At 49.2% G+C, this 26,002-nt stretch overlaps 6 protein-coding genes across 6 annotated transcripts; 2 read left to right on the top strand and 4 right to left on the bottom strand.

Annotated features, from left to right (window-relative positions):
• Window positions 1–1,644: 1,644 nt before the first annotated feature.
• BKA67DRAFT_529377 (uncharacterized protein) lies at window positions 1,645–9,091 on the top strand (the record flags this gene model as incomplete). Its single annotated transcript, XM_046099060.1, has 5 exons — window positions 1,645–1,659; window positions 1,734–2,357; window positions 2,488–2,817; window positions 3,199–3,340; window positions 3,504–9,091. 5 exons carry the CDS (start codon window positions 1,645–1,647, stop codon window positions 9,089–9,091), a joined length of 6,699 nt encoding a protein of 2,232 aa, XP_045963334.1.
• Window positions 9,092–13,121: 4,030 nt separating this feature from the next.
• BKA67DRAFT_491848 (Sodium/calcium exchanger protein-domain-containing protein) lies at window positions 13,122–14,435 on the top strand (the record flags this gene model as incomplete). Its single annotated transcript, XM_046096992.1, has 3 exons — window positions 13,122–13,366; window positions 13,418–13,814; window positions 13,920–14,435. Coding segments are annotated over 3 exons (1,158 nt in total), but the record flags the coding sequence as incomplete, so codon positions are not given.
• Window positions 14,436–17,018: 2,583 nt separating this feature from the next.
• On the bottom strand, window positions 17,019–17,537 carry BKA67DRAFT_509445 (uncharacterized protein; the record flags this gene model as incomplete). The annotated part of the gene is made up of 1 exon (XM_046097241.1): window positions 17,019–17,537. One exon carries the CDS (start codon window positions 17,535–17,537, stop codon window positions 17,019–17,021), a length of 519 nt encoding a protein of 172 aa, XP_045963336.1.
• Window positions 17,538–17,583: 46 nt separating this feature from the next.
• On the bottom strand, window positions 17,584–18,316 carry BKA67DRAFT_589368 (heterokaryon incompatibility protein-domain-containing protein; the record flags this gene model as incomplete). Its single annotated transcript, XM_046104450.1, has 2 exons — window positions 17,584–17,931; window positions 17,981–18,316. 2 exons carry the CDS (start codon window positions 18,314–18,316, stop codon window positions 17,584–17,586), a joined length of 684 nt encoding a protein of 227 aa, XP_045963337.1.
• Window positions 18,317–21,340: 3,024 nt separating this feature from the next.
• BKA67DRAFT_529380 (uncharacterized protein) lies at window positions 21,341–24,038 on the bottom strand (the record flags this gene model as incomplete). The annotated part of the gene is made up of 6 exons (XM_046099061.1): window positions 21,341–22,491; window positions 22,610–22,646; window positions 22,696–22,759; window positions 22,813–22,936; window positions 23,001–23,850; window positions 23,910–24,038. 6 exons carry the CDS (start codon window positions 24,036–24,038, stop codon window positions 21,341–21,343), a joined length of 2,355 nt encoding a protein of 784 aa, XP_045963338.1.
• Window positions 24,039–24,472: 434 nt separating this feature from the next.
• BKA67DRAFT_8181 (Alpha/Beta hydrolase protein) lies at window positions 24,473–25,848 on the bottom strand. Its single transcript, XM_046109460.1, has 4 exons — window positions 25,659–25,848; window positions 25,454–25,605; window positions 25,175–25,338; window positions 24,473–25,070 (listed from the first exon to the last, which is right to left on the bottom strand). Exons 1-4 carry the CDS (start codon window positions 25,704–25,706, stop codon window positions 24,745–24,747), a joined length of 690 nt encoding a protein of 229 aa, XP_045963339.1. The 5' UTR covers window positions 25,707–25,848; the 3' UTR covers window positions 24,473–24,744.
• Between the last annotated feature and the right edge of the window lie 154 nt (window positions 25,849–26,002).

Consider the following 26,002-nt stretch of genomic DNA (forward strand, 5'->3'; position numbering starts at 1 on the left):
GTTGGCACTGTGACAAGCCAAGAGTAGTACCTGAGAAGAATCCAGTTTAAGGTCGTCTCAGGCAGTCATCCAATTGGTTTGTTGAGTCGAAACGCGAGATGTGGCAGCGGACTCGGTTGAGTTCCGACAAGGGTGTTCGGCGACTGTCACTCAGCAGATCTCATAGGGTAAAGCCTTGTGATATACCAGATCGGAACGAATATGTGTTTCAAGACGACTAGAAACGAGAGAGTTTGTAGGCAAGTCGCGATGATATTACACCCAAGCGGCAACGATGACTCCTGAGGTCCCAATGCATTGTTCTCTAGACTAGGGTGTTCCGACAATAAATAGTACCAAAAGCTCTGATATTCTGGAAGGTCGTATTGGCGCACGAACAATGCAGGCGCGTTCCGGGGAATTAAAGAGCAAGCAACTTTCTTTGATCAAGGGATATTCGCGTGGCTACATGGGTTAACTCTCATGGATGGCAGAGTTGCAGTCTGGGCATGTTGTCTCAGCAGTAAGCCTAATCAAATTGTTTCTGCTATCATCCGTGGTTCAACAAGGTCCCCCGGCAGTAACCAAATTTGTATATATTAACTGTAGACGAAAACACCAGAGTAACTTGCCAACAATGCTCTGTGGTTCTCATCGCCAAGCTATGCGCCGAGAACGGCTTTTGCGGGAGTTCTGTGTACATTTGAGATTTCATTCCTGATGTGGAAGGTTGGCAATGCTTGGCTTGATGGGTTGAGGGTTGAAGATAAGTGACGCTACATGCTAGTACATAAAAATGGGCTTGCGTGTCTGTTCGAATAATGCCGTAGTAGTATCGAGCCGGAAACTGTAACAGATTGCACCTCGCACGTGAATTGTCGCAGTGGATGACTGGTACGCTTACTCAATGGACACGATTTAGTATGTAGTGTTGAATGTGTTCAATTTGACGTTCGGACGATGGTACTGATCTGTGGAGACATCAGTTAGTTAACGTTAGTGCCTCGGATGGAGTTGAGATCGATTTTAACGGGCCTGTGCCGCCGACAGATAGTGAGTGATAGACACTAACTTAAGAGAATCAGAATGTCTGTGTAGCGGATCGGCCTCGCTGTACAGTGTGTATGTAGCACAATATCTCAAGCCTGCCTCTCCGCCTTAGGCCTTGGGACGCAAGAGTAAATAAGGACCAAAGACTCCAGTGTTTGCAAACGACGAGAATGTGATTTGTCTGTTGACCAAGCTGGACTTGTGGATCCTCCCGAGAAACTGGGTCACGGCGTATTGATCGCACGCCAAGCAGATTTAAGCACTCTTGATATTGCTGTGGTTCAAGTCAGCGCGTCATTCATGATCCGTGTATATCAAAGGTCATTGGAACTTAGCCAGTATAACCCCCTCTGATTCTGCACCTTGGCGGCGGCTTTGTGAGACTGAGCCGTAGAATGATATACTACTGACATGATGTATATAATACGCTCCTTCGGGAGACTAAGCAACATCAGCCAACATAGGGTAATTGCACCGAATGTTCTATCCTCAAAGACTAAGACAGAGAGTTTATACTTAAAACTCACCACGCAAACACCTATTGTCACACAGACATACACAACTTCTCCTCTTCATCACGAATCCTACCCAAGACGATACTCGACAAAACGAAACATGCAGACAATCAAGGTACCGCATCTCGCATTTGCTCTGTCATGTGCCGTGATTTCTGTATCTTCCCGCGGATGCTAATCGGTAAGTAGAACACAATTGGTGAGAACTTCGGTGGTGCGGCTCAAGGATTGAGCACACATCAGTTCAGCCTGGATGAGGTTCCCGACTTGACGGGCAAAGTCGCTGTCGTGACGGGCGGCAGCGAAGGCATCGGATATGGATGCACCTATACGCTTCTGAAGCACAACATATCGAAGCTGTACGTCCTATCTATAGACGAAGAGATCGTAAACAGCGCCAAAGGAGCCATTGGCAAGGAGATTGGCCAGGAAGCTGCGAACAAAACGCACTGGCTCCAATGCGACTTATCGGACTGGAAGGGGGTGAAAGATATCGCCGAGCAAATCAAAAAGGAAAACGAACGACTCGATATCCTAATAAACAACGCTGGCCGAGGTATCATGACCTACCAGTTAAGTGACCAAGGTGTCGACCTACATATGGCAGTCAACCATATGGGACATGTTGTTCTCACGTCGCACTTACTCCCGTTGATGAAAAAGACAGCGGAAGGAGGTACCGTGGTAAGAATAGTCAATCTGGCCAGCAATGCACATCAAGGTGCTCCGAGTGATACGAAATTCGAGGACCTTGAGGAAATCAACCGGGATCTCGGGCCCAACGGCCAATATGGTCGAAGCAAACTTGCGGCGGTAAGTGTGATCCAATCTCAACCTACAAAAGGCCTGCGGGCTCTTCTCGAATGAGCTTAATGCCCGCAGTCGTTTGTGACGAACCCAATGCATCATGCTCTCAAGGTGACTACTGAGATATAATTTCTAGATCCTCTACTCAAGATACTTTGACCGCAATGTCACCCAGAACGGCCACCCAAACATTGTCATGAACGCAACTCATCCCGGCGTTGTAAGCACGAGACAAAGCAAAGAGCATATCCACGAGCCTTATCCTCTTGGTGGGTATGCCGTGTCGGTACTTATGGAGCCTTTCAAGAAAAATCAGTTCGAGGGCTGTGTGTCGTCCGTCTTTGCAGCAACATACACGGACAAGTCAGGGCAGTATATTTGCCCGCCATGTGTTCCAGAGGCTGGCAGTGAAATGTCTCAAGACGACGCTCTCGGAGATCGGCTGATGGCTCTTACAAGAAAGATTGTGAGTCAAAAAACGAAGAGAGAGTCCACGGATCAAGGCTGTCCATTCGATGACCTCGTTCTGCATTAACTATACAAAGCCTGTGCCACCACTTTTCTGAACACGAGCAGTGCCCAACACATTACGCAAGCATGTTTTGGTCAGAGCTCAAACGCTCTTGTTGTCGCTTATACACGTTGATGGTATACTGTGGAGGACGACGGGTGATCCTGTTGGGAAGCATACGAGCACTGCAACAAATGTTTAGGTTTCAAGCGAGTTCGCTCATCATAGAATGGAATGCGCACATATTTTGTCACGTATATGGTGATGCGTCTGCAACTACATAACCTAAGGCCAGGTTAGATACTCCTGTTTGGAATGCATGCCCAAGAGTTTTAGTCAACCACAGCGCCTGCCAAGTCAGAGTACTGCGCTCCGTTAGCGATCAAGTTAGCGAACGGAAAAGCGGCAGCAGCCGGCAAAATTGGAGCCGATCCACCCCCAACTTTGGAGCTCTCTCAGCACAAGCTTCCAAGGTTAAGTAAAACCTCCAGCGGCTCCTCACGTCAAGCCCACATCTGCAATTGCGACGCCATCAGCCGCGTTCCTCCGTGTCGACTGACAGATGACCAGAGTACTCATGCAATTGGACACAGGATGACGGAGGGTCGAGATGTCTCGAAATGCCACTACATCCCCCTCAGCGCCTCGGCGCAACAGTCCGGCGCAATGGACCTCGCATCTCCGACAAATCAGCAGGACGAGCTTCGATAAGACGCCGCTCGACTCACCGCGATCGCCGGATACTGTCTCCAGCGTGTCCACCGTCCGAGAGGCCCCGCCCGCCAAGCGAGTTCTCGAGCGCACCTGTACCGTGTCCATCAACGAGTCCGTCATTGGTGAAGAGGTTCTGCTGAACCTCGAACTGCTCGGCGGTGGCATCACACCAGGCAGTCTCATGTCGGTAACGCCCATCAGATCCGACCAAGATCGCTCCTCCAGCGTCAATTACGGATCCTTGCGACCCGCCAACGTCCATCGCGCCCTCTCGGCCCAGCATGACGAGCTCCATAGACAGGGCGGCGAAAGCGCAAGACGATACATTTTCGTGGTGAAAGATGTCCCTAAAGAGCTTAAGGCTCGGCAGCCCGGCGTTGAAGTCTACGTTGCAAAGCACATCGGAGATACGTTTGGTATGAAGAGAGGCACCACCGTTGTCTTGGCCCCAGTCGACGAAGTGGCGCCGGCCACGGAAGCCTCACACGTAGAGCTTTCATTTAGGGATATGTACCTGTCTCGCGCCGACATGTGGAGGCTCGCAGTCGCTGAACTCGTGGACAAGACGGTCTACAAGGGCCAAGTGGTGTATTTCATGGGCACCATCAAGGCGACCGTCACATCAGTTTTCGTGGACGGTCGCAAAGTCCAGTCGGCCTTCTTCTGTCACAATACCCGTCCCATATTCAGGAGCGAGTCTGCTCGCTATGTTCTGTTCATCCAGATGGCGCGCGAGATGTGGGATTTCGATCCGGATGATTCGGGTGAGATCATGTTTCAAAAAGTCGTCAATGGTTTCTTGCCGGCGTTGTTCAAGAAGTGGGCCATGCTTCAAGTTAAGCACCTTGTGAGCATTGTGCTTTTCGCTAGAGTTGAGTACGATACCGGTCTGACCACGGACCTTGCGAGCAATGAGGTCATGAACGACTACTATACTGGTTACCAGACATCGGGAGACAAGCGCCCTTACAAGGACTTCTACCGCGTTGTGGTGAGTGAAATGTCTAGTGGAGAATGGACAACAATTTTGCACCAACTGAAAAAGGAGTTCAACGCATTCCGCAAGGACATTAGTCTTCACCATCAAGATGCCATGAGCGCTGCCATGAACCTCCCGGACGATGCCATTGATAAGGCCAACGAAGCCACTAAGATCAAAGCCGAGTCATCCTGCGCCATGTATGGCAATTTTCTTGAGGCCATCAACCTGGCTTCATCACAGTATGCCCATGACTACATTGATAGAGATCTACTGCGAACCGGAATCTCCATTGTGGTTATTAGCCCAGGTTCGGGCGTTTTCGAAGTCGAGTACGAAAACCTCCGAAGAACTACCGAGGCTCTTGTCGGCAATGGAATCGGCATTGATTTAATCTGTATCCCTAAAATCCCGCTCCACTCTGTGCCACTCTTTCGGTACAGGAACCCTCTTTTTATAGAGGCAAACCAACGGTCCCGCTCGGTACGGAGTCGCGACAGTACTCCAAAGGTACCAACACCCTTGGTCGGCAGCTATACCACATTAGGGGAATCTCTGTCTCCAACCAAAGCTAGTGACGGCACAGTTCGCATTGAGCCGCTCACAAAGCTTTATACCGATGAGTGGGCATTTGCGCTACCACAATGGCTGCATGTCTCGTACTGGACCGGGCAGTCTGAAGAGGCTCTCTCATACCAGGGCATATCGCTTTCAGCGTCGGAACAGACCAACCAAGACTCCCAAGAAAACTTCACCATTCGCTGTAGATTGTATGAGCTGCAAATGCGGAGTGTGCTTGAGAACAACGAGATCGAGACAACGCCACTTTATGCAGATCCCAAATTCCCGCAGAAAGCACTCGGCGTAGATACCACAAAGCACTCTCATGAAAGCTCTCTCAAGTCTTCCATGGCTCTTAGGGCCAGGGGCATAGATAGCCTCTATGAGCCTGTCTATGGGTTCCAAAAGTTCAATCCTGATAAATTCACAAAATCTGGTGAAACGTCTATTTGGAAACAGCTGCAGGCATTTGACGACCATCGTTCGCGTCTCCCGAAATCTCGTATTGTTTTGTCGGCTTCCCGGTCGGCCAGAAATTTAGAAGAGGTAACCAGAAAACATTTGAAGGAGGACACCTCCTTATTTGGGTCCTCGGTTGGCGATAAGAAGGCTGGCAATCCATCCGCCAATTTTTCTTCCAGTCTTGCATCGATAAGCCGAACGGAGAGTACGCCGTCCGATACAGCAGTATCCAGCAGGAGAGACTCTGCGGCCTCGGCTTCTCACTACAGACTCATGCCTAATATCAAGATGCCTAAACTGATGAGGCAGATAAGCTTGGGGCAAAAAGGCTTTGGAATTGCAGCTCCGAAAGCTGCTGTCGCCGAGATCAAGGCAGAAAATGTCAATGCCTTACATGCTGGTCTGCAAGCACCGACAGCCTCGAAAACTTCTCAACAGACTCCGAGAAAGCCAACTGCCGAGCCAAGATCTCCGCAGCTCATCGCCACAGGGCGGCCGGTTCGAACCTTCGATCAAGCGAAGTCGAATCTGTCTGGCCAGCTTCAAGATCTAGTGCAGGGCACACCAAGCAGGCCAATATACATAAAACCGACATCTAATATGGATTCCATCCCCCAGCTTAAGTCTGGGTCAAATTTGGCAAGTGGTTCAGTTACGGCCACGCCTGCACCAAGAACCTCTCGACAGCAGGTGGACCAGGATCAAAAGTTTTCCGACATGTTACGAGCTGATGACGCTCAAAGAGTTTTCACGTCGAAATTGCTGGCTGGGGCGGTGCCGGAGCTGCCCTCCACCCTTTCACCTAGTACAGCAATGGCTCCATGGCTAGTTGTGCTTAACCCCTCAAATCCTAGTGTCAACAAAGTTGACGATGCAGTTCTCTATAGCAGATGGCAACATGTGTTCCCTCGTCCGTCAGACATGAAAGTCATGAAGTGGAAGTCTTTATCCTCTCCCGCCGCTGTTCCCCTTACTACCGAACATTTTCCTTCCAAGCTTCAATTTGATACCGAATACCAGAGACAACCATACAATATTTCGCAGGATGTTGATGATGATCTAGCTGAGCAGCCCAAGTCCAGAGAAGATTTTCTGAGAGACCTTATCAGTGCGCGATTTGCGCATGGCTTCCAAGTGGTGATCGGTTCGACCGTGGCCAGAGCATTTGGGCAGAAACTTATGAAAATCGCCGATATCTTCTCACGAGACCGTATCGTGGAAGACGGAACGAGCCTCTTCATGAGCATTGGAAATACTATACATCAGCTCTCGTGTGTTAATGGCACCGAAGTTGAGGTGACTATTTTCTTACGCAAACCTACCGAATCATTCCTGCCTGCCGATCAACCACCACCGATCTACAAACCAGCAATCCGTACCACATACCATACAGCGTACGAGCAACGAGAAATTGACATCATAACGCCAAAGCCCGAGAAGAACTGGAACTACATAGATTCCTATCTGGCAGGGCACTTTGAGGAAATGACAGAGAATCTGCGGTTCTGGCGCACACGATTTGTGCTGATCCCAATGAATTCGAGGGCATCAATGTCCAAATCTCATATTGGTGCAGACAATGAGGAGGAGATTCGCCTAGAAGGCATCAAACGCTTAGCTCAGGCTTGGCAGCGCCATCGTTATTTCCCACCATCTGAGCGACATTTCCAAAGTGCTGGCCGAAAGGCGAGAGATCCCAATCCTCTTGATATTGTGTACAAGACAGAAGATCCATCTGTGGTCGTCACAGCTGAAATGGAGACATTGCCCTTTTTTGAAACCCTGGACCCCTCGGCCCGCAAAGGTTTGGTTTCCGACAGAGAGCGCTTCTCGAAATCCAACTTCAACATCTCAACTCTTGCCGAGGCAATTCAACAGCCAGTAGACCAAGGTGGAATTCGAATGCAGAATCGAAGGTGGCACTTACGACTCCACTACAACTGCTTTATTGGATCTGACATGACTACATGGCTATTAGACAACTTTGAAGACCTCGAAAGTCGAGAAGAAGCCATTGAACTTGGCGAGGCTCTCATGACTTACGAAGACGAGAAGTCAAGAGAGAGAGAATTTGGGAGAGAAGCGAGGAAGGATCGTGAGCGCGGCATTTTTGTCCACGTTGAGCGGCGGCACAAATTCCGCGACGGCCAATACTTTTACCAGATCGCCAGCGACTATGCTAAGCCTCAACCTCCAAGTTGGCTCAACACGAGAAGGCGAGCAGACCACTCTGTGCCTCCTACGCCATCTGTTGAGTCAGGGCCCAAAGACTCACCGCGATATTCGCTCAATCCTGTATCCAGGCCTATTTCTATCAACGAGGAAGCATCACCTAGTTCCGGAGCTACTACGCCAACTATTCCCTTGCTCAGTGGCAGAAAACCAAAGGTTTCACTAAGTAAGGTCATGAAGTATGACGTAGACCATCGAAAAAGATCATACAGACCTGAGCGGATTAACTTGCACTATGACCGTCTGCATAATCCCGACAACTGCTATCATATCCGTATAGACTGGATGAGTGTAACGGCAAAGCTCATCGAGGATGCTATCAAGGGCTGGGCAACGCTTGCCGCACAGCACGGTCTCCGTCTCGTTGAAGTGCCCATTCGTGAGGCATGCCTGATCACTGACCAGACTCCTTTTAGGAGGCCTTATCGCATCAAACTTGCATTGCCGCCGCCCAGCCAAAGACCAGTCACATATTACGATCCCAACTCATTTTCTGCGCAAACCCAGCCGGGAAAGCATTACTACCAGAAGGCGCTCTTGCGAAGGTTCGATTTTGTCCTCGATGTGGAGGCTGCCTCGAACTTTCCGAGCAATGTGGATGTCAGTTACTCATGGGGCAAACCTGACTTCAAGTACACACAATATATCCACCGCACTGGGATGCTTTTAGTAGAGATCACAGACGATGGTGAGTTGCTATGCCTGGTCAACAGACTCTACAGCAACAGAGCAGTGTCTGTTCAACAGCAGGCCCCACAACGTACAGAGCCACCTACAAACGATCGAGTAGCACGTCTCATGACTACTGGGTCGTACACTAGCTACGGAATGGCTGAGCCGACGCCCATTGCAAGTCCAATGTTCCGACCAGTTCTCTTCTCAGCGCACTCAACGGCAGCTAGAGATCCTCCACCATCAATGCCTTCACACATGTCGCCCCGACTCTGCGCGACAAAGCCGACACCAACGCACAATCCACACCTAACGACGGGTGAGGCCGAAGCACTTGTAGACGCGCTGGAGAGCTTCTGCTCCAGTGAGGAAACCCTCGAGGGTTTCTACAAGGAGGCCCTCGAATGGGGAGCAAACGCAGCGACGCCTGCCAGCAGCGCGCATGGCGACCACGAGTCGGTGCCCGAGGCGGGTATCCCGGTGCTGGGGCTGCCTCCCGGTATTCTAGCAAATGAGCACCAAGCTGCGACCACTCCACGTGTTGGGGTACCGACGTTAGCCAGCTCACTCATGATCAGAAGGGGTAGTGTGCAACTTCAACACTTGTGACGGAAACGAGGCTCGGGAGTTGTCACACATACACATGTCTGTCTCTACGTCGCATGCACAAGCAGTCGCGGCATTCTGCATTGATTAAAGGGTGACAGCATGGAACACGGGATTCGTCCATATATGATAATGAGGCATGTGCCGCAGCAATTGGATTGGATGTTGGACCATCCGGAGGCACGATAACTCCGATCTGATTGATACCTAGCTGAGACACGGATAGCGGTCAAGCACACCGCAGCCTAACTCGGAAAGCTTACTCAATAAAGAACTGCCATTCGCCCCGTTTATGATGACGATACGCTACGTAACGTCGCTCCAGGTGGTAGATTATGAGGCGCAAGCACAGCCACGTCGTCTGTCATCGAGTTTTCAAAAATGATGATTCGGCCTCGAACGGAGACGGGTCTCATTACGCTCAAACCCTTGGAATGCGCTCGCGATCTGATTGGCCGGCGGCGCCAGTGACACGTATGTCACCACGGGCGCTTGACCTCATTGGGGGGATTAACATCAAGGCACATGCAGCTTCTGGAAAAGAGTGCTCGTTTCATTTGGCCCTGATGGGAAGCGGGCCTCGGGCGGCCAATTGAGACAGACAATACAAGCAAGGTTGATCGGAGGGAGCTTTGCTTTGGGGGGACCGTGTGTTGATGACGCTTACCATACATATGATGTATGGGAGGTATTTACAGATGCGAGGGAGGAGGCACGGAGGAATTGATAGGAAGGGCGCTTCCTTGTGCTACCTACATGTTTATGATGAGAAATAAAAGAAATACATAAAAACCATCGGATCCGCTGTGTTCAGGGACCAGCAAACACTTCGACTACAATAATAACCGAGCGTGGCACAATGTGTTAAAAATATGTTCTGATCAAGTATAGCAATTGACTGGCCAAAACACAGCCTGATTTTAGCATGTCGTTGTTTTTTGGGGGATGGAGCCGTGGCTAGTTAGTTAGTGACTGCCTACAGTAATGCGGCCCTGCGGCGTAGGGTGGCTGACTGCTGATTGACAATTGCGGCGGGGGGGACCTTTTTCTTGTGTCCTGCAGGGCTTGGAGGCAAGGTGCATTCCGTCAGCGGCTTTTTTCTGTTTGTTTATCTGTTTGTTTCAAAACAGATGAACGGCAATCCGTGCGGCGAGGTTGTTGCGCGCTTTGTTCTTGTTCTGAGGTCGCAATTTTTCAAGGCGTTGGCTTCTTTCTAAGAGTATTGTGTGTTGTTAGCTGGAATGCGCCAAGCAGCCAAGTTGGCGATGTTTCTTGCCCGTTACGAAGCTTTGACAAGCTTTCTTGGACGTGATGCTTGGGCGAACTTGGCGAGTTGGCAGTCAGACATTGGCGAAGCAGAAGTTGGCCAGAACCGGCAGTGGTGAGGTCAAAGGTCTTGGGGGCTGCTGGGCATGAGTTGAAGGGGGGAAGATCCAGAAGCTTGATCTGCCGTTTCATGGTGTCGGCGCTAGTCAGCGATTTCTGTGGCAGGTGGAGCTGCCGTCATAGTGCAGACATGGGCCAGGCCCAAGGTGCGTAGTTTTTGAATCACAAAAGCTCCGGAGTCATGACCAAATACTTGCTTCACCTGCGTCAATCAGAGTCAGAGGGGGAATCAAGGTTTTTGTATCCCAAAAAAACGAGTCTGATACGGGGAGCTTGTCTGCTTGCTTGTCGTGAACGTACTTCGTTGCACCAGCCATTTCGCGGAATGGTGACACGTGCGGTACATTGTTGCACTTGGGATTGGGAGACGGTTTGCTACGCGCGATGCGATGCTGTCATTTCGTGAGCCATGCTAGATGCCAAGGCCTGTGTATTCTAAGGATATTGAGCCGACATCACACTAACATAATTATTCACGCACTTATACCACCTGGTTTGACCTTCTACCTGCAGCTCCCACCTGCAGCCCCCCGTCTTTTAATGAAGGTTGGGACGTTGCTGATGACGATGCGCTCATCGCTCGTCCTCGCCCACTGGACATGGCCGCTAGTCTAGATAGATCTGCATCAACTTGAATGGCCCAGAGGCCTCCAGGGTCCCTGTCAAAGAACACCTCGGGAGACGGTATCTGTAGGCATGTATCTGTAGGCGGCAAACACTTGTGAGCCAAGCCCCAAGACCCAAGATATGATGGTATTCTTTGCGCAGCTCATCGTAAGCGCAGCTCGTTAGCTGTGTGCTGACCGACTAGGCCACGAACAACGTTCGGCGGATGAAAGGCGATCTATTATGCCAACAAGCACTTGGGGCCAACTTGCAACGCAACTGGGGTATGTATACGTGTTTGTGGTCCTGGATGGATGGGCCTTCATAACAACTGAAAGGTTCTTTACTTGGCGCGTTTGCATAATGGATACAGCCATCAAAATGGGAAATTAGCAGATCTTGTTTTCCCCAGATCTGTTAGTACAAACTCCTAACGTGGCGGCCATAATAAGCAGCATTGACGAGAAGCCCCTTTGATCCAGCGTCTCGATTGCTCTGTGATTCAAAATGGACAACGTCCCACCCAAATCTTAATTCACTTTGTCGTTCCTGGCCCTTTTGCTCTCCAATTGATTCACCTTCAACCCTTTTTGCAATCGGGTTGCGTGATTGATTCAATTAGTCCCGTGCCAGTCGTTGTTGTTCTTTATAACGACCACTTTTATTGCCGCCGGGAATTCCTCAGGTCAACAAAGTCCCCACGCCAAACAAAAAAAACACTGCCTCGCCCCAAGGTGTATTTTGCACTATTGCAGAACAACAATACATCCACTATCTCGGCTTTGACGATTACGTTGCGCGACCTAAGCTGAGTACAGAAGCTCAAGAGAACAGGAACACAGCGGCAATTGTTGGAGGCCACAATTTTTCCGGAGCTTTCTTCATAAGCGCTGCCCCAGCACTTGACGGTTCCGACACTGATTGACAATTCGCCATTCGACCTTGACCCTGACGACCGGTGACAACGGATACTAAAAGTCACACAACCGCTGAAGTTAGTCGCTTACTCCTCGGAACCATCTCTCGGCTGAAGCCGAACACTTCCCACCTGCCCGAAGGACCACCAAGGACAGGAAAACCAGACAAGAAACGTCAAGATGGCTCCCCAGTCCCATCGAAATTGTAAGTCGACATGTTTCATTCACGACACCTCCCCCTTCAACGAACACATGGTTTGGTACCTTGTTCAGCACAACGAGCAGCCCAGGTTGCGCGAGTGAGTTCGAACAGAACAAACGCCTAAATTAGGCGGAGGGATCCTTAGTGTATGCACATGTAGGCCTGAGAGCATCATCCCTGGCTTGTTATTAGACGCATGCAGGGCGAGAGCCCCGAGATTCACGAACCGGGCGACTCACCCTGCGTTTAAGCCTGTTTCTTACTCCACTCCCCACTCAAGGTCCACGACACCACCATGATGCTCGATGTCATGGTAGTGGTGCGTTTCGACCTTGCCTTTCATTTCTATTCTTCTTTTCCTGTTTGTTTGTTATTTGCACAATTCCACCTCATTCGTGTTGCCTTGTCGCAAAAGTTGTTTCTCGTCACCGTGGCTTGATGTTATAGCCGGCATCGACATTCTTCTTACCAAATCCGCGCGCACGCCAAAGCTCATTGAGCAGCCAGCGTCAAGCCACCCCCAACCATAATGTCAGATTCTAATAACCCTACTCGATTAGCGTTCAACCTCACCAAGTTCAAGTCCGCCGCAAGGCGAGAGAGCCGCAAGCACACATGGAATCTCTTTGGTGGCACCGTTGATTCTAAACGCGCAAGTACAACCACCGATCTGGAGAGTGGAACCGCAGGGGAACGCAACCTGAGGCCATTCATTTCTGCCCCGGAATCGTCAAGGCCAAACCAAGAGTCGTATGACGCATCTGCCGGCAGTCCTACTCTCAATGGCTCTGCTGAGGAATCAACACTGAGGAATCGTAAAGGTTCTGGTGAGAAGGAAATCGACCGACCGAACACGCCACGCGCAGAAAGAGAGCCTAAGAAGGAGTATCCAGTGAGGTTTGGGTTCATCCGGCATGTCGATCCCAAGGAACCATACACATGGGGCAACCAGATCAGGGCGACGCTTTTCAACTCATGGGTCAACGTTCTTCTGATAGCTGTTCCGGTCGGCTTCGCTTTGAATTATGCTGGTATTGATGGCAAAATCGTCTTTGCAGTCAACTTCGTTGCCATCATACCGCTGGCTGCTCTTCTTAGTTACGGAACAGAAGAGGTTGCACTCAGAACTGGTGAGACGATTGGTGGTCTCATCAACGCGACTTTTGGGTGAGTACAATTATAGTACGTTCGTTGTTGAGCTGGAACTAATACCCTCAGTAATGCCGTTGAATTGATTGTCGCCATTGAGGCGCTTGCTCAGAATAAGGTTGAAGTTGTCAAAACGTCACTTATTGGCAGTATTCTCTCCAACCTGCTTTTGGTTTTGGGCATGTGCTTCTTCTTTGGTGGTATTGGACGTCAAGTCCAGTACTTCAACAAGACGGTAGCTCAAACTGCCGCTAGCTTGCTCGCACTGGCTGTGGCCAGTAACATTATCCCAACCGTATTCGCGCAGCACGCAAGCGAGGACGAGACCAATGGTGCGGCAGTCGACAACGCAGACGTCGCCGCTTTGTCTCGAGGAACTAGCGTGATCCTCCTGGTTGTCTACGGCGCTTATCTTCTTTTCCAGCTCAAGACACATATTGAGGTCTTTAATGAGCCTTCCCAGAAGGTCGAGAGACAACCTCTCCGGAAGAAGTCAAAGGAGGGCATCAACGGACTGATCCAAGCTGGGACGGCTGTCGCTGCCGGGCCGGGTGGTACGCTGAAGGATGAGCACAACGACCAAGCCTTGGCCGGTCTGCACCGACATGATATGTCAGACGAGGAGGAGGAGGAGGAGGAGCTGGCCACCCTCTCTGGCTGGGTCGCCTGTCTCACCCTTTTCCTTTCTACGGTCCTGGTTGCCTTCTGTGCTGAGTTTATGGTCAACGGTATCGAGCCTATCACAGAAGCTGGAGTCAGTGTCGAGTTCGTCGGTCTTATCTTGCTTCCCATTGTCGGAAATGCTGCTGAGCACGTCACTGCTGTCACTGTTGCAATCAAGGATAAAATGGATTTGGCCATTGGTGTTGCAGTCGGCTCCTCCATGCAGGTCTCTCTCTTCCTGATCCCTCTGCTTGTCATCATCGGCTGGGGTATGGGTATCGAGGATATGAACCTGTCCTTCGACACCTTCCAGGTCGCGGTCGTATTTGTTACTGTTCTGCTTGTCAACTACTTAATCGCAGACGGCGAGAGTCATTGGCTGGAGGGATTCCTTCTGATATGCCTCTACTTTATCATAGCGGTCTGTTCTTGGTGTAAGTTGGCAAACCTTTTTATTGACAAACAGATCACTGACCTATTCCAGGGTACCCAGCAGCAAGTGGCACCGTGTAACATTACACGTCACCCGGATCCAGTCAGATTGCATACACCATTATCAAGTGCAAATCTGTGTATATTTGTTATTCTATTACATATTCGCAAAATACATTTATACAGCTGGCATATGCATTAGCCATAACCAGCCTCAATCGACCATCGCTAGGAGTTTTCAGTAATGTCTGTTTATCATATCAGAGGCGTTCGGAGTTCGGCGTCGTCTTAAGAAAAGAAAGAAGAAGAAAAGACAACGAACGGGAGAGACGCTTTCCTGAAAGTACCATCTCCGCGATTTCGTTCACACATGGTCTCGCACGTATGCCCAGAGATACATAGCCTAGCAAGCAGCCGTAAAAGGAACAAGGAAAATGAAACAAACTTTGATAATCAATCCATAAAGCCAACATGACATTGATATCATGGAACGGCCCGCTAATGATGTCCTGCCTCGGTGAGCAAAGAGGAAGGCTTGTTCCGTAATCAGGAAGTGGCACACACAAATTCGAAATGGCTTTCCGTTTAGCTTCACGTTGCTGTATAACGACCAGCTATTTCACGTAAGTCTATTCTGTGCATTGATTCTAAATACACTCAGATGTTCAAGCTTTCTTTGATCCACGAGATCTGTATAAGGGCCTACTGATGCGTTCCCTTATATTCCTACAGTATTATGAATACAGTGCAGTTTGCATCCCGTCTTATCATAATACTGGTCGTTTGGTATTTTACGAACAAAACACAACTAATCCTTGGAAAATTGCGAATCAAATGGCGAGAGCATGCCAACCAGTCCTGTTTATATTTTCTTCGACTCCTATTTCTTCAACCCGCACCGAGATGAGATATGTTCAATCACTTGACTAGGGATCATAGCTTAATTGAATCGAAATTATAGGTATTTCATCACATCTTGTACAGAAATAAACGATGAGTATGGATATATACAACTAGTTTAAACCTTTGGACTCGGTTTATGCATAATGGTCGAAAAGGAAGAGAACGTATGGTTTGTTTCCGAGGTATAGTACTTGAGGATATTGGCCTGATATCGATATGGATTTTGTCTGCAATGGCAGTTGATATAAGAAAAGGTGCAGAACATGCATGACATGTAACAGCGATTTTTCAAGCATGGTAAGGGGAGAATCCATTACCCAGCTGGGCAAGTTGAACTATTTCAGCATAAAAATCTTGCTATTCTTTTATTTTTTATTGTTTTCCTTTAAGAGCTTCTTCCTTTACCCGAGGTCGTGTTGCGTGTAGTCGCGAGGGGACGGATAATAAGCCTTAGAGTATCTCCGTCGTTTAAAAAAATTCCGGCTCTTCATAGCACCTCAAGCCATTAAACCATCAGGTATCTTGATGATGACTGAGTGCTCTAGTGCAGTATGTGCATATTTGTTCCATTGCTGCTTTACTTTAAGCCTATGGCGCACGGCTTCTTGGTTCAGCTCAGCAAAATGAAGTAGGTTTGTCGAGGGATAGTTAGCATTTAATCAACCATTTTGGCCACCTCAAGATGGGAAGCACCTTTGGGTTAAAAATGCTCGTTTTGAGCCGAATGCCGAATGGTCGATGGCTGGTTTGAAAGCAACCGGATCTGGTAACGCTAAATCTCTTTTTGAGGATCATCTGGCACTTAGGACAGGAACCAGAGGGCACAGGTTGCCGGGCTTTAGATTGGTAGAATCTTACTTAAGTCCATTGAAAATTACAGAGGTTCTACTGCCTGCGAGAGGCTCCGTCCAGTCACAGATCTCGGCAGTCCTAGCTATTCTGTGGTTGCAAAAGTCGCCCCTCGGCAATGAGATCCGCGACTCTGGTGATGAACCCCATAAGGGCATGATCTCTGCTGAATATACCAGAAGTCGTTTTTGAGTCCGTGCTATTTATTTTTCAGCAATCGTATAGATTGGTGCCATAGGTTTCTCGTACCTCTAATGGTCGTCTGCATCGAATCCGTCCTTGGCCTCCAGACCACGGCCCTCTATCGCGAGCTGAAACCTCTGGAATTTTGGCTTGGTTTTGCTCTTCAATACCTCGAATTGCCTCGTAAGAGATATTTTAACAAGATTTTAAAGATCCCGCTAGCCTTAGCAGCAGAATACTGGAGTGCGCTGTTTCACCAAATAGATGCAGAAAACCACATTTCTCTTTCTTTCGAGATGTCGTACCTTTCGCTGTTGACATCTTCAGGTACAGTGCGATGTCTTGATGTTATCTTGTCGAGTTACTTTAAAGGAAGACACTGCCTGGGTTGCTTGGATGATTTCGAGAAACCACAGCGAGCAGTATTAGCGAAAACGCAGCCATCTAGAGGTCATTGAAAGGGGATTTATATAGACAAGCGCGGCTCCGGTTCACAGGCAAGACGGAGTAAATATTTGGAAATGGTAAACAATTTGTTCGCGATATAGCCCGGCGTGGCGAAAACGACTTTCAGTATTTGACTTCCTTGGCCCAACCATATCTATTTAACGTACTGTACGCTGTGATCACCGGACCCGGTTTACCTGGCCCCTGCATTCTGAACTACTCGAGCAGCTATTTTGTGACCATTTTGAGCTGCACGCCGTAATGGAGTGTGGCCATATTTGTTAGTTGGGTTTATCTTTGCACCTCCGTCAATAGGTGCTCGGATCGCTGCTGTGTGACCATGATGTGCTGCGTTTGATAATGGCGTATCTCGATCATAGTCTCTCGACTCGGTATCCGCTCCCGCGCCAAGAAGCACCTGAATGACTGTTTCGTGGCCCTTCCACGCTGCAATTGATAACGGAGAAAAGTCCTTGTTGTTCTCCAACTCGATCTTCGCCCCTTGGTTGAGAAGGACCTGGACAGCTACTTCATGGCCATACTCAGCGGCACGTGCAAGTGGGGTAAAGCCCTTTGGGTCTTTTGAATTGATAGTAGCCCCTGCCTTGAGAAGTAGTGCAAGAAGCGTTTCGTGACTAGTCCGGGCTGCCATTTCCAATCTGGTGTAGCCTTTTCGTGGTTGTGTCAGTACATCGCTTGACGAATGTTTCATTCTCAGGTCATGGCATCGGTAAAGAGAATTTGATACCTACCAGGCTTTACTTGATAGCGATGTTCCAAATCTTTGTAAAGACGGATGAATGCCTCATCCTCTCGCCTTCTCCGTAGATCGGTGGCATGTAAACACCCAGAATTCCCATCAAGCAGTAAGCCTTGTCCTTTGGTCGTGTTGTATTTCGCTGGCGGAACCACGAAAATCGTGTTATCATCGGGATTTCCGACTTCCAGTGACCTTGGAGCACTAGCAACGGGAGTTTCGTAATTTCATGGATGATGCACATGAGCGACTTCTTATCACCTAGTCGATGTTCATTCGAGGAGTAGAACTTCACGGTTGATGGTGCAATGAGCTCCTGAAGCGTCCATCCCCTCGTTAACCACCTACTCTTCCGAAAGGCAGATCTGTCTTGATCGAGCAAGATCGGACCCATCGACATCATCTAGGTATACATAGCATCTTTCCGATTTCTCATACCATCGGTACATCGAGTTTATCGCCTCGCTGAGCTCGGCAGAGCTTGTCTTGTCAATGCAGCACGTGTCTACCCAGAAGTATTTCAAGCCGTCGCGTTTGGCATGCTTCCCACAGAATAGGATCTTCTGGTAACCAGGCTTTCTTTTGCCTTTCTTCTGTGTAACGTCTTGGAATGTGACCTCGTCATCGCCTCCGGTGCCCCAGGTGTGCGAAAGTATTGCATAGGGAGTAGAATCAGGCACAATGTCCCGCGTAATGGTCAACTCATCGTTTGCCCCCAGCTGAAGTAGCCGCATCGTTGTCGCATAGGTCGAGAAGGGCGTGATCAGATGCTTGAAGTGTCTGATTCTTTAGCAGTGCAAGGTTCCTCTGCTTGACAGAGCCTTCGCCTGGAGAGGAGTTGTTGCAAGTATGTGCAAGGAACGAGGCACCCCGTCGGCCAAGGTGGCTGTGAGGCTGAGTCGACCACGGGAGTTTAACAATCAGACGAGGCAGCAGGGTGTCATATGAAGGTCAGTTCGAATGATTCGAATTGGTTTAGCTCCAAGTTCCGTTCATATCAGCCATGCTTGCATGAAGCCGCCAATGCAGGGTATTGCCATGGGACTCAGCCGCAAGCCCCTAAATCACACTGAATGGAGGCTGATGTTCGTTCAAGCATGCTGATCTTCTCCTTGCTGTCGTGAAACGATGTGCAGCCACCTCGCTGTCCTCATTCTGTAATTGCGAATGATGGGTTGTTCTCAAGCGCTAGAAGCAAAACGTTACGCCCCGCCGGAGAGCCCGCCTGCCCACCAACGCGGGTCTGGCATGGGAGCGATTCTCGTCTGATACACAGTAAGCACCGTGCTGTACATATTGGGCTGCATCAAATCTGAATTTGGACGATCATTGGTTGAATGGCAATAAGCAGATGAGAGAACTGGGCAGGATTAAACCCGTTGGGTTAGTGCAATGAGCAGCAAATAGCGTTTTTGATAGTCACAGGTCGCGGTACTTTGAGTACACACGAAAGACCGAAAAGCGACCCATAGCCGTTCCTGCATCTAAAGTAGATGTACTACGTAGACAGAATATATACTGCGTAACTTGTGGATACCACGGTACCGAACCGCACAGTATTAAGGACCAAAGTCTGTCCAATAATGGCTCATTAAGCACTTACCATAGTTAAAGACTAACATGTGTTTATTTAGCTCTGTTTGACAGTAAACTATGATACAGTGCGAACGAATGTAAAGCTTTACGTCATTTACACTGTGATTTTTCCTTAGCTAAGCTTGCACAAAATGCGGAAGCTCATGAGATACCATAGGGTAAGTGCCAGTTTTGGCTGCCTTAATTACCCTTGAATGACAGTACTGCGTGCGTCTAAAATAGGTACATAAGGTTCAGCGCTAAAATCGAACTGTCCCTGCGTAAAGAGAAGAGAAGAGACCGAGCCTACGGAGTTCATGACTATTCCCGAGGACCTTTGGGGAAGGGATTCTTCCACGAGATTTCTGGCCAACCGGGGAAGGTTATAAAAATATGGCAGTGGTCTGCTCTACCCATTACGAGCCTCTTGAAATGTGAAGATTTTGTAATTTACATGATCGACGAATCGAAATACCATCGTGGATGCCGGGTCTGGCTTCTTACCTGAAGAAAACGCGGAGTATGAGTCGGTAGTTTGCTGCTGTGTACTTCGGATCGCAAACATTATTCGAGCCACCAGGTGAAGGGAAACCGTGGGGGGTTCACTGCGCGGCCGTCAAGAACGTCAGCGCGCCTATGTGGGATAGCTTGGCAGTCCACGAAGCTACAGAGGAGGTAAGACGGTGGGAGCCTCGTTTGGTCCAGCAGCAAGATAACCTATCCCAAGAATTGCTCTGCCGACAGGACGGGAAGCGACTGCTCTTACCTTGATTTCTGGCGACATCTTAATGAATATCGTGAAGGATATGTTGGCTTGGGATATCCGGGGGCACGTCCACGTGCGTAACATGGTGTCTCTACTTTCTGATGATACACGAAACTACATTTTGCTAGGATACGAGGCTCCTCTCGTGCTCGAAATCTAGGAAAATGATTCGCTCTAAGTAATTGGGGAATGATTCGTGTAGGGTTTCCACGATGCGACCAGTCTCTTCGGTCCGTTGCCTGAGCCCTGGACTGTACAAGTGCACAAGAACTCCAGCGGTTAGTGACAATGGTTCGTTTCCTGAACTGTGACACGAAAACTCTGTTAGATGTCGATCCGTGACTAGATCGGTTACTTGATGAGTGGGAGCTCTATGAGCGAGAGTGGGCCAGTAAAGATCCTCGCATCATACATTGTTTCCGGAATAAGAATACGGGACAGGAGATCGACTCGGAGCCGCACATGACTCCGGAGGCTTTGTTGTTGGAGGGATGAATTTGAACCAACTCATACCTGTCTAATATTGCGACAATAACTACATAAGTGGCCTGTTATCACGAAATAGGCGTTGGAAGTCACCACAATGATCGAGAATGGTGTCAGAAAACGCGACAGCGCTGCAGATTCCTGTTGAGGCAGTTGCACATCGTAGCGAAGTTCACACAGACAGTGCTTGCCAATACGGATTGACTAATTTATATTACCAATAGTGTTGTATTTATGTTGCTTGGAAGAGCCCTGCCGCGGGGGCGGGGGGGAGGGGTTGTAAATTGAAGTGTAGCAGATCATTCAGAGGCGTGATGCATGCGCACTCTATGGCAAAGAACAGTTAATCTGTGTGGAGGAAAGTGAGAGTGTCCCTTATGAAGTTTTTTCTAAGAGCAGCAGATAGATTCCCGCAACCGACCTCGCCATGAAGATGTATCTTTCTCATACCTTCAAAGCTTGAGGTATTTTCCCATCCAAGTTTCAAACGGTGCGAGGGTCGTTCCCTCAAAACCCATAAATTTCCAAAAAGTTTGTATTAATTCTAGCACTATTATATTTATATGATCTTGACCTGTGCGTGCCCATACGTGTAAGGAATTTTTAAAAAGTGGTACAATACTATTTCCGACTCGGACCAAATCCATGTACACCGAATTGTATTCGTTATAAACAAATCACGTGAGCACCAGCCCACAGACCAGCTGTGGCATACCCGATAGCTAGGCTGAAATTGGAAGGTAGCTTTTTGCACGCCGAAATGCGAAAGACAGTGTTTATTCAGGTTCCGAAGTTGACCGATGAGTATTAGTCGAAGCCTGGTTAAGCCTGACAACGCTGTCAAATTCGTACTGGCCACGAGATTTCATGTATTTTCTCCTCCGAAACCCCACCTTTTGTGTAGATCAAGGTTGCATACGCAAAGCTGGGTCTAATCCACAACCATTCTATCAATGGCTATATCCGTTTGCTTGACCGTAACATTACCGACATAACTAATCCCCTCCAAGCGTGCCCAGCCCAAAGGCTCCATGCTACCAAGGAAACGACTGCTAAAATTATTTCCTGGACCGGGCAGAGTCACTTGATCTGGCTTGGCCATAACGGAAGGTGGCAGCTCAGACGAGTTGAGGGAGGTGGAGTACCTAGACGCTTTACCAAGACCCATATGAAATGGCTGGCGTGCTTCCAAGTCCCAGTCGAGTTTCGCCATCATCAATGTGTGCAAGCCTCGCGTAGGCTCATCCCGCCGTTGTTGTTTAACGTCCGAAATGTCAAGTCCCTGATGGTTTGGATCACCGAATGGCTGGCAAAGCTTAACGAGTATACGATAGGATCGCTCTTTGTGTTCGGGTTCTGCGTTGGGTGGAATGGTGATTAGATAAGAGGAATCATTCTGCAACGATCCAATATCGGTGCGGAACGGCTGCCCATCGATAGTATCATCAACGGTACTGGCTTCGCTGAGTGGTTGCTGAAATGATGGGTCTTGTGTACCAAGAGGGCAGTCCTGTGGCTGCTTGTCGATATAATCATAGACATCCTTCAATTCCTTATAAAATCCAAGCGCAGTAGAATCTGAGGACATACAATATTCGAGAACTGTAAGACAGAGACCGGCTTTTTGCAAGTCATCCTGCCATGTGGATGCTTTCCAGCCGTGGCTCAGCTTCTGTATGGCCGAATGCAGGATGATCGAACATGAAGTGTAGGACTGGAAAATCACAAGCCAGCAACGCTTGAAAACTCCACAATCCCGAAGTAGTAAAGATAATATCCGAGCAGAGCCCTTTGCCGCTAAGATGGCTTGTTCGCCTTGGTCACTGAAGAGTTTCTCCATCGACTGGTACAAGCCGCTTCGATCCCGGTTGACGTAGTACGTTTCCACGTGCTGAGATAACATGCGTTGATATAATAAAATATTGGCACCAAGGTAAAGAAGATGTACATGGTAAATGCTCCACTTTGTCAGGGGCGCAAAGGTGTCTCGTCCTGGATAATCCAGTCTTATCTGTGGTGGCATCCTCCCGTACCATGCTTGCAGGTCTTCGAGGATGAATTTTACAGACAGTAGAGTGAGATCTTTGAACGCGAGGTGCAAACGCAGAATCTTGGATTTGAGGATGACGACGTTTGTCATTTCATTTTGAACAACCGCACAGAATTAGCCATAGATCGCAGTGAACATCAATGTACTTACTCTCAATGATATCAGCAGAACTGGATGCAAGTCCCAACTAAGAAACGTTACTTTTTGTCGACTCACTCAAGTTTGAGTGTACTTACTGGTAGAGTCTCGTAAGGCATTATATCATTGCCGGAAACGTAGCCCAAGGTGGAAGAGAGCCAACTGTACGTGTCAGTAAAGCCCAAAGTCAAGGTAACTGGCACAAATGAACGCACTTGGACATAAATGTCAATGTCCTCCATGCATGCTTGCTCTCCGTAAATGTAGCGGGTGACAGCTCAGAATATTTTTGTTCCGGATTAGTAATGCTAAATTGTCGTGAAAGACTGAGACCGATTTCTGTCACAGCTTGTTATAAGTCACACACGTTTTTCGACACAATATGGTAAAGCCGATGACTCACCAACGTATGATAGGGCCACGGTAGCTTTGGCCAAGATGTTGTAGAGCGCGAGCAATGCGCAGACTTTGATGGCATCCAATCCCTGGCTCTGCACTATATCGTCGAAGTAGTGTCTTGCGATGTTATAGAATGCCGCTTCTGTTTTCAATTCATAAGTGCCGTGCTCGTATTGCGCACCGATGGCTGCAACTGACATAAGACAGCATAAAGTTGAGTCAGAGGCATTCAGCGGGTCGTCGGAACGATTATAAACAGAATGGAAGAACTCCGAAATTTGTGGTTTGGAAAAGACGTGGAACAGTCTGCCACTACATTTGAAAAACCCACGAATAGCCCGGTCTACTTCCTTCGGATCAGGTAGTGTAATTCGATATGCACCCGATGACGCGAGCACAGAGACATTGGTTTCCCCGAGCGATGCTGGATGTGGACGTGAAGCCACCCCATCTGACGGGCTTGGGACAGAAGGTTGGATATCGGACACAGCTGTCAAGGAAGGTGACGAGTTGGTGCACAATAATGCAGGTGACACAGCAGCCTTGTCAGGTTCAGACACTGGTGTGTCAATTTGCAAGGAGCCAGCCGGGGAGGAAGTAGACAGGGTTTGGTGATCAGGGCCATCGACAGCGAGACGAGTGAGTATGGAACTCAAGTCATCACTCGATCTGATAGCATCGAGGACTTCAACGGCCTGATCAGAAGGGCCGGACCGAAGCGTATTGAAGACTCTCTCAAGAAGTTCGAGGCGATGCTTGTTTGCCGTTATCCTTGTTTCACCTTGGTTGCCAACGTAACGACAACGGCGTTTCTTGGACACACAGGTCGCGCAAACGGGGCGACCTCCATCGCACTATGCATCATGTCAGCCGTAGCAGATCCTTATACATTGCGGTGCGGATGGAGGGGTACCTTGGTTCGTGAACGACGACATTCATTACAGGCCTGGTTGTTCTTCCCTCTCTTCCCGGATTGTTCTGATTCGGAGTCTCGTGGTGGGATGGGGAGTGGCTGAATGGCACGCAACTGCCTTGAAGACATATGTACGGTTGCTGGCTCTCCTCGAGTCAGGACAACCGAACGAAACCTCGAGTAATTTTGGTACCAAAGAGACAGCGCCTTAGGCGACCTAACAAGCAGGTGGAGTGGATCCTGAGGAATGGTAATTTGATATCTGCCAGCTCTTGGAAGATCGACTTCTGAAATCAGCATTGCCAGTTTGGAGGGAAACCCAAAGCCCCTCCCCCACGACACTTGCCACCGTGCAAGTACAGTACAAAGGACGCAAGCGGGCTGATCTAGGTTAGTTTGTTCTACGGATTCGTCGAGCGCGCATTCATTGCCAGAACACTTGGCCAATCAAAATGCACCGACGCGCTAGGACACCTTCCGGGCTAGCTCTCCGCGGCCTACTGGGGCGTGTGGGACAAAAATTGTGAACGCTCGGTTCAAACGTATACTTCCTGACGGCACGGATCTGTATACTGTAGCGACAGGCATCACCGAGTGGAGCCTGTTGAGTCGAGAGTCTAGAGTCTGCACTCTTTTCTATTCTGGGACTCGAACGGCTCTTGCTAAAGGTGTGGAAGCACATAAGCACATACCCGGAGAACACAATTATTGTCCAGCTTGCCAGCCTTGCTGAAAAGCAAATGCAAAAGCATTGGACCTCTGTACCTAGTACGGCTGCATAGAATTGCCTAGTACTAGATGGCCATGCAAGCCATGCAAGCCATGAGCCAGCCCCCTAGGGTGCAGTGACAAAGGTCTTCAGCCACCGGTCAAGTTCCCCAGTCCAACTTAACTTTGGATCGTCGAGGGCTAAACCAATGCCATGCGGTCCGTCCGGCAAGACCAGGATCTGAAAAGCGCATCCGTGGCTCGCTAGGGCCGATGCAAACAAAAGCGCGTTCATGACAGGCACAGCTGCGTCGTTACCTGTGTGAAATATAAAGACTGGGGGTGTGTGTTGGCTGACACGGTTTTCGGCACTCATTGATTTGCGTAGTCCAGCGCCGGCGTCATGCCCAAGAAGATTGTGTAGCGAACCCAAATGCGTCGTCTCAGGCTCCACTACCAGCATCTTGGATCAGTAATTGTTTCTTCGAAGATCCCGGTATCCCGGAAACAAAAATAAAAAAGGGTGAGACATGAGCCCCGAACAGAAACCCGCTTACTTGAGATAACAGGATATGCCAAAATGGCGAAATCCAGCTGTGCTTCAGCATTGGTGATAGTGATAGCGGCTAGGTGGCCCCCTGCCGACCAACCCCAGATGCCCAGCTTAGCAACCCGACCCTCGCGCCGAATTTGGCGCACTGCGTCCAGAGCCTCATTCATGCTAGGCAACCAGATGTCAGTGAACTACTACTCTCTCGAGTCTCTACTCTGTAAGATTTAGGGAGCACAGTGGCACCTGTTGGAAGTATGCTGGCGCTCAGCCGGTCAGTACTTACGGCTTAGGATAAATAGGAGGTGCGTCGGTGTCGGTGGTAGTGTATTCGAGTGTCCATGCGTCAAAGCCTCGTTCGTTCAACCATGCTGCTGGACTGATGCCTTCTTTCTCGAGCGAAACATAACCGTATCCTCCACCAGGAACGACAAGTACCTACTGACGAGCGTCAGCTCTGGAGGCTGCCATAAGTTGAGGTCAAGACTTACACCTGTGCCATTGGGTGATGCCTGTGCGGGGTAGTATGTCAACTTCATACTTCGGGTAGTGATTGGTACAGTGGTTGGGTTCTATAGATCTTGTTTGTAGATCCAAATTGCAGAAACTTGTGTTTCCAAGGTAGATGGTCAGTCACCTTATTTACGGTAGCGAACCTCCAAGTTGCCAGTTCCTTTCTGCCGATCACGCGGCTATCTACTCGATATCACCTGTAGTCCCGCCAATCCTGGCCCTCATAGGGTGCGACCCCTCTCCCCTGCGCAGCCGCTGCGAATAAGCGCTGATTTCCGGGTACGTGAACCCGAGCCGTGTTTGCCTGTGCTAAAAGCTTTAC

This window comes from Truncatella angustata (assembly GCF_020726525.1).
Source record: "Truncatella angustata strain MPI-SDFR-AT-0073 chromosome Unknown BKA67scaffold_1, whole genome shotgun sequence".
NCBI classification, from domain to species: domain Eukaryota; kingdom Fungi; phylum Ascomycota; class Sordariomycetes; order Amphisphaeriales; family Sporocadaceae; genus Truncatella; species Truncatella angustata.

What these genes read in the sequence shown, in the direction of transcription:
- BKA67DRAFT_8181 (XM_046109460.1), bottom strand. Translation starts at nt 25,706, where the DNA reads ATGAAGTTGACATACTACCCCGCACAGGCATCACCCAATGGCACAGGT. An exon ending in CATCACCCAATGGCACAGGT is followed by an intron (nt 25,606 to 25,658) that starts GTAAGTCTTGAC and finishes GCTCGTCAGTAG; the next exon opens with GTACTTGTCGTTCCTGGTGG. An exon ending in CCTCCTATTTATCCTAAGCC is followed by an intron (nt 25,339 to 25,453) that starts GTAAGTACTGAC and finishes CTGGTTGCCTAG; the next exon opens with CATGAATGAGGCTCTGGACG.